Here is a 10,000-nt window from a genome sequence, read left to right on the forward strand (position 1 = left end):
TAGCGTTAAAACATAACTGAACTAATGAACCTTTTATTTGTTTTATGAAGGAGGAAGAAGAGAGGCTACAAAAGATACAAGAGGCCAGACGAGAAAGAGACAAGGAAAAGGAAAAAGATAAAGAGAGGGACCGAGATCGTGATAAAGACAGAGAAAAGGATCGCAGAGACAGGTATTATTCTTAGTGTTTCTTTTAAAATATTTCCTTTTTCTATGGATATTTATTCTTTATTGTTATCAAAAACAGTTTATATATACTTTACATCTGTCATGCATTTCATAATGATTTTTTTTTAATGTCACGGAAATAGGAGGAGTCGTAGCAGAGACAGATCGTCACGTGGATCACGAAGAGACAGGTCACGTTCTCCTCGTTCAAAGGATGACAAGAAGGAATCCAAAAAGGAATCTTCAAGGTATGGTGAATAAACTAAATTTATTTTTCTTCTAGATTCATAATATATATATATATATATATATATATATATATATATATATATATATATATATATATATATATATATATATATATATATATATATATTGATGGATCCAATGGCTTCTGTGTTTTTTTTTTAATAAGAATTGTTTTATATAATCTTTTAATATTTAATTTTAAATATCATGTTGAAAATACTCCTGTCAGTGATTTTTAAAAATCTCAATCATAGACTTGCAAATAAATAGATTGAGGATTGAGTTAAGTTCTATTGATTTTTTAACAGGTGGGACAAGAAGGATGAATCAAGTAAGAATAAAGAAGAAAAGAAAGAAACTAATGGTGATGTTTCAGCCAAGGAAAAGTCTGCAGCTACAAAATCCCCCAAACAGGAGCCTTCTTCACCTAAGCAGGAGGCTACAGTCAAACAGGAAAAGCCAGAGATTTCTCCAAAGAAAGAGCGTAGTGAGAGGGACAGAGACAGAGGGGAAAGAGGACACTCAAGAGACAGAAAAAGTAGAAGGTTAGTAGATTCATGAAGTTGTTTTATGCAGGCATGAAAAAATAGGATTGATACTAGATTAGGGTTTGAGTCTTTACACATGAACTTATGAAGTAATTTCCTATTTTTACCATAAATGTGTATATGAAAAACTTCCTCAGATCAAGAGGAAGATCACCAAAGAAGGAGGAAGATAGGAGGCGCAGAGGCTCTTCCAGAAAGCGTTCTCCTAGTCCTCGCAAGCACTCACCCATTGTGCGCAAACGATCACCCAGTCCTCGCAAACGATCAGCTAGTCCACGCAAGAGATCACCTAGTCCGAGGAAAAGGTCAGCCAGTCCTCGCAAGAGATCTCCTAGTATCCGTAAGCGTTCGGTTAGTCCACACAAAAGGTCGTCGTCTCCTAGGCCCAAGATACGGAGGAGAACACGCTCTCCAAGCTCAAATTCAGAGTCTTCCAGGTAATATAAGCAGAGTACATACATGTATTTTATTCTTGGCATTATTAATATCATGTATCATTTTCTTTTAAGGAAGGAGTGAAATACATGTTAAATAAACAATTTTTATATGAGACTCTACCATTAACAACATTCGCATTGTGCAGCAGTTCTCGATCACGCAGTCGTTCTGCTCCAAGAAATAAGGAAGATGATTTTGAGATACATCGCAAAGAAGACTCAGTTCTCAAAAAGCGTCAGTACAGGTCAAATCGAGACCCATCAAGTTCAGAAGATGAGGTAAGTGTCTTCACTGATGGTTGTGGTAATGGAATTTATAATACAAATAAATGATTCTGTAGCATACTGATTTAAAAGTTAATTCAGCCTATAGAATAATAACTCCATACATTCTTTCTGTGTAAAGGGACAGGCCCGTAACTTTACTGGTGACCATAGAGGGGCTGGGTCTCCACGGCGTAGGTCACCCCCACGTTATAAGAGGTCTCCCTCACCACCCAGGCGGGGAAGAAGATCACCCTCTCCTAGATATCGTCGCAGGTATGTTTTCCAGATGATCCAATTACCTTTTCACTGTACTCTTGCGGTACAAAACCTAGAGGCAGTTAGATTAGACAGTTTTACATGACCTCATTTCATTGGTAATAGTAATCTTTTTGCTTTGATTGTTTACAATTAATTTGTTGAGTAAACAAGGTAAGTACTATTGATTACCAAGCAAGATTTTGCACAGGAGGTCCCAAATCCTCGTTAGATGTCTGTGGTCCAAAGAGGAGCCCAGATGTGTCTAGCGTCACACTAGTCCGCAGAAAACAGTTATATGCACAAACCTGGAGAATGGGTCAGATCATCTGCAAGCCTCAAAAGTAGTCTCCAATCCTAAGGTACCCAGGTCACATTACTCCAAGAAATTTCGGGAAGCGGAGGAGTCATCCAAAGGGAAGAAGAAACAGTATAGTCCCAGAGGCAGAACGTTCGACCAATCAAGAGGAGGCGATCCAGCCACTGGACAGCATGGTCCCCCACCCAGAGGTAGGTCATTATCGAAGCAGTATAAGATAGGAAAAGATCAGTTAGCCCAAGAGGAAGACGTTCGCCTAGTCCAAGAGGGAGGCGGTCATCCAGTCCACGTAGACGGCCTATGTCTCCTCCTCAGAGGTAGGTAGTATGAATGCAGTTAATATGATAGAGAAATATGCATCACAGTAGCAGTTGGTAAATGTCATTTAGAGTTTAATGTTTTGTTTATATATAAACTCACGATAACAGTAATTTACAATTTAAGTTCTAACAGCAGATATCGCCGATCACACTCGCGATCACCTGTCCGTAAGAAGCATGGCAGTGCATCCCACTCTCCTCGCAGGGGTGGTCCTCCTCCCCCAGCAGCTGCAGACAAAAAACACAATATAAGCAATGCTAGTCGACTGATGCAGCTTGCCAACTACTCAGCAGACACAATCAAGGAAGTCCAATATAAGCTTACAAAGAAGTGAGTAGAGTGGTGAAACTCAACTTTGATCTTTTTTCTCATTCCCCTTTCAATTCTGTTTTCTGTTTTACACTGAATACAAGTTTTATCTTTTGTTTATCATGAACAAAGCCTCTAATTAATTTTGTTTACAGGAATGAGAATAATCATCCTGCTTCCGGCTCTGACGAATCTGATAGTGACGACGGCAGAATGTCCCGCAGAGTTCCTAAGAGGAGATCACGATCTGCATCCGTGTCTCAGTCTCCACGGCAGAGGAGGAGAATGGACTCAGGATCAGTAGATGGATCAGAGGAAGAGGAAGAGGATGAGGGGTCTTCAAGCAGAGAATCATCCCCTGTTGAAAAGAAAAAGAAGAAGAAGAAGAAGAAGCACAAGAAGAAGGATAGCAGTAGTGAATCTGAGGTCAGTTCAGCTGTATGGGTGGTGTGCGTAGTATATAGCATTGTTAGATATTTAAGAGTTTTTGTTTTTTAGTGCTGTAACATTTCACTGATTTTTAATGTCTTAATTTGTATTCTTTTTCTAGGGATCTGAAACTGAAGAAAAGAAGAAGAAAAAGAAGGAAAAAAAGAAGAAACACAAGAAACATAAGAAGCAGAAGAAGCATAAAAAACACAGACATGAGGTAAGTTGTCAGTCAGACCAAGATTTTATACAAGTTGACAGTGACCTTTAGAGTTGTTGGAAATCACCAAACACGGAGGTGGGAAAAATTATTTACCAGTATTGTGGGAATGATATCACCTTAGAAGCTGCTTTCAGGTGAGAGACAAAGGACTTGGGGGAAATGTTTAAGAAACAAATTCATTATCTCGGAAGCATGTTTCAAGGCCAGCTATCACAAAAACATGTTTTGAATATTCATAAGCTCAGAAGCATGTTTTAATTATGAAGACTTATAAATCATATAGCGGTTTCTCAAACTGAGTGAAGCTTATGGTATAAAAGTCACATTTTAGGTATCACTTTTGGTATAATCTTGGCTTCTAACACCATAGTCATTAACCTTGCATCACTTTAATTAAAGGTTTGGTGGTAAGAAAAATAAAAACACGATTTTCCCCCTTGTCAGGAGTCAGAGAGTGAATCAGGAGAGAGCATGGGAGGGGAAGAGTTGGAACGTAAGCTTCGAGAGAAGGCCCTCCTTTCCATGAAGCGTCAAGAGAGATCATCTGCTGCTTCAGAGTCAGAGTAGAAATAAAGTAGATTTTGTACTCCCAGATTTGCAGTGTGTATGGCCATACAGTGTTAAGCAGCAGTGGTGTTGTCTGTACAGAACTCCCGAGTGTGTATGCAAAAGAGGAATGTGTATGGTCATGCAATGCCAAGCAGCTTTTGTGTTGTCATGTACATAATTGTGTGTCTGATGAATTATTACAGATTAATGTATGATGCATAGAAATGCAAGTATTCTTATGTTGTGAATGAAACTGGTAAAGTACTTAGTACTTATTTGCTGCATAAAGAAATATAAGTTTTGTGATTTTACACTTTGGTATACAAGAATATCAGTGACAGGCCAAACATTGTATACAAATTAATTCTTTTTCTAATTGGAGTCAAGTGTTCGATAGTGTGTAAGGAATAAGTAAATATTGACCTCATGTATGTAAAGTGCTGTATATGGATATTATTGTACTGCAGTTTCTACTGTAATGTTTACTTTCATAAAACTAGAATTATTGCTGAGAGACTATGAAAGTGAAAAAAAATCCATTTCAGCAAAAGAAACACATTGAAATGTAAGTGTAATTAGAAAATGTTAAAAAAGAGTGAACTGATTATATGGTCAAGTTAGTTGGAAGTTCTCATTTGCAGTGCTGTATACAGTAGAAGTTAATGAAAATGTGTTTTATTGTCATAACTGTAATGCAGTATTATTATAAAGGTTTCAACCCCTGTAATTCACTGTGACCTCAAATTTTGTAGGTCTTTATTTTTTATTATTGTTATGCAAGTACAAGAGAAATGTAATTCATTCACTTTTAGTTATTGACTGCATTTGTAAACCATATGCAAATAGGATGAGGTGTTTGAGTTAGGTGTAAAAAAATATGGTATGGAAAATAAAGATTTTTTTAATAGTAACATGTTTTTACATATACCAAAGCTGGGATTCTAGTGTGAGGGATAATAGAATGGTTAATGGTTGAAACAAATAAATGTGTTAAAACATCAAAGGTCATATAGCACTATGGTAAAGTATTGTGGTGAAAAGGGTAAAAATGAATTAGTGATTAGGATAAGTGGAAAGAAAGGGATGAAGAAAACACCATGCAAAATTAGTTGAGAGGGATGAGGTCCAAAGGCAGGGGTGATCACCTACATCCCCGTCTTTGTCTCCAAAGCCTCCCCCCATAACAAGGGATTGGGGAAGGGATACTAGGAAGGATATGGTATAGTTAACCAAAAGATAAATCCATAACTACATTTACAGCTGTTTTACTAAGCCTGTACCCCAGGTGTAGGAATGGTACGACCTTTTAACTTTCATCACTATACCAGCAGATTCTCCATGCCTTCATTTGACTGAAATCACCAGGGAAGGGAGGAACACATGCTCAATGGCAGTGCCTTCCAAGGCTCAGTCCGTTTGTGAGCACAGCATTAAAAATATTTGCGAAGGCTTGTCCACATTGAGTGGGTATGATTGATGGGCACATCGGCAAGAAAAAGAGGAAACTAGCTTACTGAGTAGTTTGTATTTCTTGATGTCATCGTGTCTGCTTGTGTGGACAAGCCTCGAGGGCTTTACCCAGTGAACACCACTATACTGTGTTTACTGGGTAAACCCTGTGATTTCCACATGGCCAAGGAAATGAGCAACTAGATGTGACTGGTAGTAGCCAGCACCACTAATAGATAGTAGTGATTTACAGCTGTTGCCTGGGGTCTTCACTAGAAGTTCCTGGTGGACAAAACCCTTGTGCTTGCCTGCAGTGCTTTACTGTGTAGAGATGACATTACAAGTTCTTAAATATTAACCGAGCATCAGAACAGGTCACCACCTGATGGAATTCAACAAAGCTGAGGAGTTCAGTAACTAGGTATTTCAAATTACATTTTTATATAAACAAAACTGAGGGAAAACCTTTGAGTTGCCATGACATAAGATAAAAATTAGAAAAGATGTCTTTACTTCGCAAGTTATTTTTTCTACATAGCAACATCCAAGGCTAATAACTGCAAGTAGCAAAAGATAAGTACTGAACAATGTCTTTCAACATTTGAGCTGGATTATTGTTATAATGGAACTTTGTGAAGGCAGTGATTAGATTTAGTCTAATACTGAATTTCATAGATCCAGGAAATTTTTATATATGCATTATTCCAATTTAATGAGATGCAGATATGGTTTACAGAATAAGAATTATATACATGTGCTTGCACATCAAAAAGGTCAGACCAAAATACAAACTTCATAAAACACAAGTTTCATCTTGACCATTACTGTTATGGTTTACAGTTTGCAGGCAAGTTTCATAGTTTTTCCATGTTCATTTTCCAGCCACAAAAATATGGTATGGAGGGGGATAAAAAAAAAAAAAGGATAAAGAAACTATAAATCAGATTTTTACAAAAGTTTATCAACAATATCTATAAAATCCAGTGATTTTTGGTATCATTCAAGCGGCTGTTTGTGCTCAATGAAACACTGAACAACTTTTATCCTTTCCCTATAACATTGTTAAGAAACAATGGTAAACATTAAACATTTCCCTTTTGAAGTATTAATTTAAGAACTATTCTTCACAAAATGTATGACATCTTTGGACTACGAAAGTTATAAAGTGATCCCATTATATCCTCAGTAGAGGAAAATGGTCTACGTGTTTTTTGCATTCCGTACTTGTACAAATTTAGAGAATTTATTAAATAAATACTACCTTTTCACATTTAGCCACAGTTCCATATCTCTTCCTTTGAACTGTTTATCTGGGTATATGCCCAAGAGGAGAGTCAATAAATAGAACTTAAAAATAAATGCTTACATGATAGAAACTGCACTTTTAACTTGCCACACACTGTTAGGTCATTTGCAACTTAAAATAACATTCCTTTAAACAAAACTTGTCCACTTAAGATGAAGTTATCTGTTGCACTTGTCCAGTGAGTAAACCAATCCAAGTAACCTTCACACATCATATCATGAAGTGCACAAACTTAAAGTCCTCATCACCCTAGTTTCTTTTGTATTACAGTTCTCCACGCATGTACTTTGGCTTCAACTGTTCAATCCTCTTAATGTAATCCCCCTTCTCTAAGCAGTCATCGCAGGTTTCATCCCAATCATTAAGAATTTTCTTCAGGTCTCGAACCTTCAATTTCTTCAAGTCTACATTGTTCAAGTCAATTTGCTTCTCTGAAATAAGGATTTTAAAAAAAAAAGGAACGTCAGTTAACACAAATACATACATTACATTACATTATTATACACACACAAACACACACACTATTTCATTATGCTTCACAAAAATCTAAAAATGACCCAAGTACCCTAACCAAAGATTTATAAACTTAAAACTTACCATATCTCAGCTCGCAAATCTGTGCATCCTTCTTCTTTAGCTTCTCACAAACTTTTTCCACGGGCATACCCCATGATAAGGGCTTTGACATCTCGCCAAGGATTCCAGTTGCAGATTCTTCTAGCCCACCAAGGTAATAACAAAATCTGTTTTCTTTACCTGAGGGAAACCGTGAAATATTAAGGGTTATATTAAAAACAATTTAGCTGCAAGGTATATATTACAAAGCATCAATATGGAGAAACAATAAATACTTGATAAAAAAAAAAAAAAAACAAAAAAAAAAAAAAACACACACACACAACACCACAACAAACACACACACACACAATGTACATCCACATAAATATATATATACACACACACACAAGTACATCCACATAAATATATATATACACACACACACACACAAACACATCCACAAAATATATATATACACACACACACACAATGTACATCCACATAAATATATATATATACACACACACACAAAGTACATCCACATAAATATATATATACACACACACACACAATGTACATCCACATAAATATATATATACACACACACACACAATGTACATCCACATAAATATATATATATACACACACACACACACACACACACACACACACATATACACATATACACACATATACACATATACACACATATACACATATACACACATATACACATATACACACACACACATATACACACACACACATATACACACACACACATATACACACACACACATATACACACACACACATATACACACACAACATATACACACACACACATATACACACACACACATATACACACACACACATATACACACACACACATATACACACACAAAGAAATTACCTTTGGAAATAGAGCAAGCCTCTTTAAATTTAGTTTCAATAGACTTAGGGTTTGATTTTTCACTGTCCGTTAAGGTCTGGCTTACTTTTGTGAGGAACCCGACACACACTGCAAAAAAATTAAATAAAAATAAATAGGATAACTAAAAATATAGTAACAAGTGCACATAGAATACAATATCAATTTTGTCTGGACACTATATCTCAATTTGCAATATGAAATTGCTTTTTTTGACTAAATCTCATTTCATGTTTATAGGAAATACAAGCTTCATTAAACAAACCTTCACAGTCATCTGCCCTGAGCGATGCAACTGCTGAGATGCATGCTAGCAATATGGCTGCTCCAATGTTCACATTCATCTTGATCTGGAAGATTTAAATATTTTAATTCACAAGCTTTTCTTCACTAACCATGCAAAATCAAATGAGGCCTGGCATATATATTCATGTTGGTTTCAAAACATGGATTCTAAAATTGGATAGGTGGACATTTGCAGATTCACTATGAAATGGGGTGTTATAATTTACTCAATTGTGCACTATAACACATTACCAAAATCAACTTATTTTTCTACTAGCAAGAAATTCTATGATATGAATTTTAACCATACTCCAACTTCATAAATACACATGTTCCTTTGTTTTAAAATTTCACTGTGGAGGTTTTTCATTTACCCTATCATCAGCAGAGAGGACTAATCTTTATTCTTATATCAGTGGTACAATCTGATCTAAGATAGTATCACCTTGAGCACATAGTTACTACATTGTAGCATTGCAAGAATTTACAACAGAAGAAGGATATGGACAACTTTTCACACAAATCACAAAATCTAGCTACACAATACTATTATTGATATTTAGAAAGACTGCCCAGAACAAATGTTTAAGGCACATGATAATGCTTCACCTGTATGACAGAGTGAAGTGGGCATGCAGAATAATGGATATTATTGGGAGAGGGATGGAAAAGAAATTGAGGGACCATACTTCTGTGGACACTGGATTAGGGCTTTAGGCCATGTAGCAAGTAGATACCAATATACTTAGTATATAAACCTAAAATGAGCAGAGTAATCTCTAAGGTACAACAAAGTGAAGAATATGTTGCTGATAGAAATTTGAATATGCATTTGTTAATCTCTTGGAAACTGGAAGCTAAAACACAAACACTTCAATTGTGACTTCAAAGTTTACATTTTTTCTACATAATTTAGTGATATTCCTTACATGCACAAAGGACAGCAGATACTGAACTTCCAGCCTGAAATGTTTATTTAGCATTTTACTTGTCAGCAATGACAATGACAAAAGGCATCTATTAAAAGAAACGGCAAAGGTTAGCTAAAATTTCAATAGGCACTTGTAAAGGTTAGACAAATGCTGCTCTTTTCTGAACACATTTCTGGTATGGACATTTATAACTACCTACCTCTTGAGCAATACTCTTCCAAAGGAAGCCAAAACCCTCCTTTTTCAATACTTTGATTTTTAAAAATATTTTAGCCTTTAGAAAAAAAGATAATTAACCATTCAAATATTTGACAATCATCACATTAAAAAATTGGCTTGAGGGACAGGCGACATGAGTATGCCGTCAAGAGGAAAATTTGGATTAGGACCTGGGTGGCAGGAACTTGCCATCATGAGAATTTCTGCTGAAGGCCAGGGTGATGGGAAGGATTCGCCACAGGT

At 36.1% G+C, this 10,000-nt stretch overlaps 2 protein-coding genes across 3 annotated transcripts in view; one reads left to right on the forward strand and one right to left on the reverse strand.

Annotated features, from left to right (window-relative positions):
• LOC119582927 (serine/arginine repetitive matrix protein 1-like) overlaps window positions 1-4,985 on the forward strand; it is a 12,173-nt gene extending 7,188 nt beyond the window's left edge. The window contains exons 5-16 of the mRNA XM_037931439.1: window positions 51-172; window positions 312-416; window positions 726-962; window positions 1,103-1,402; window positions 1,549-1,681; window positions 1,809-2,006; window positions 2,099-2,268; window positions 2,471-2,560; window positions 2,697-2,894; window positions 3,029-3,299; window positions 3,424-3,522; window positions 3,970-4,985. Coding sequence (XP_037787367.1) covers window positions 51-172; window positions 312-416; window positions 726-962; window positions 1,103-1,402; window positions 1,549-1,681; window positions 1,809-2,006; window positions 2,099-2,268; window positions 2,471-2,560; window positions 2,697-2,894; window positions 3,029-3,299; window positions 3,424-3,522; window positions 3,970-4,092 — 2,046 coding nt within the window. The 3' untranslated portion in view covers window positions 4,093-4,985. The remainder of the gene's footprint in view (window positions 1-50; window positions 173-311; window positions 417-725; window positions 963-1,102; window positions 1,403-1,548; window positions 1,682-1,808; window positions 2,007-2,098; window positions 2,269-2,470; window positions 2,561-2,696; window positions 2,895-3,028; window positions 3,300-3,423; window positions 3,523-3,969) is intronic.
• A 1,478-nt stretch (window positions 4,986-6,463) lies between these two features.
• Window positions 6,464-10,000, reverse strand: part of LOC119582484 (mesencephalic astrocyte-derived neurotrophic factor homolog) — a 5,315-nt gene continuing 1,778 nt past the window's right edge. For both annotated transcript variants that reach the window (XM_037930768.1, XM_037930766.1), the window contains exons 2-5: window positions 8,587-8,671; window positions 8,304-8,411; window positions 7,427-7,585; window positions 6,464-7,260 (exon numbers count right to left, since the gene is read on the reverse strand). In XM_037930768.1, the coding sequence (XP_037786696.1) occupies window positions 7,094-7,260; window positions 7,427-7,585; window positions 8,304-8,411; window positions 8,587-8,665 (513 nt within the window). In that variant the 5' untranslated portion in view covers window positions 8,666-8,671 and the 3' untranslated portion in view covers window positions 6,464-7,093. The remainder of the gene's footprint in view (window positions 7,261-7,426; window positions 7,586-8,303; window positions 8,412-8,586; window positions 8,672-10,000) is intronic.

The sequence above is a fragment of the Penaeus monodon genome, chromosome 16 (assembly GCF_015228065.2).
Source record: "Penaeus monodon isolate SGIC_2016 chromosome 16, NSTDA_Pmon_1, whole genome shotgun sequence".
Classification (NCBI taxonomy): Eukaryota; Metazoa; Arthropoda; class Malacostraca; order Decapoda; family Penaeidae; genus Penaeus; species Penaeus monodon.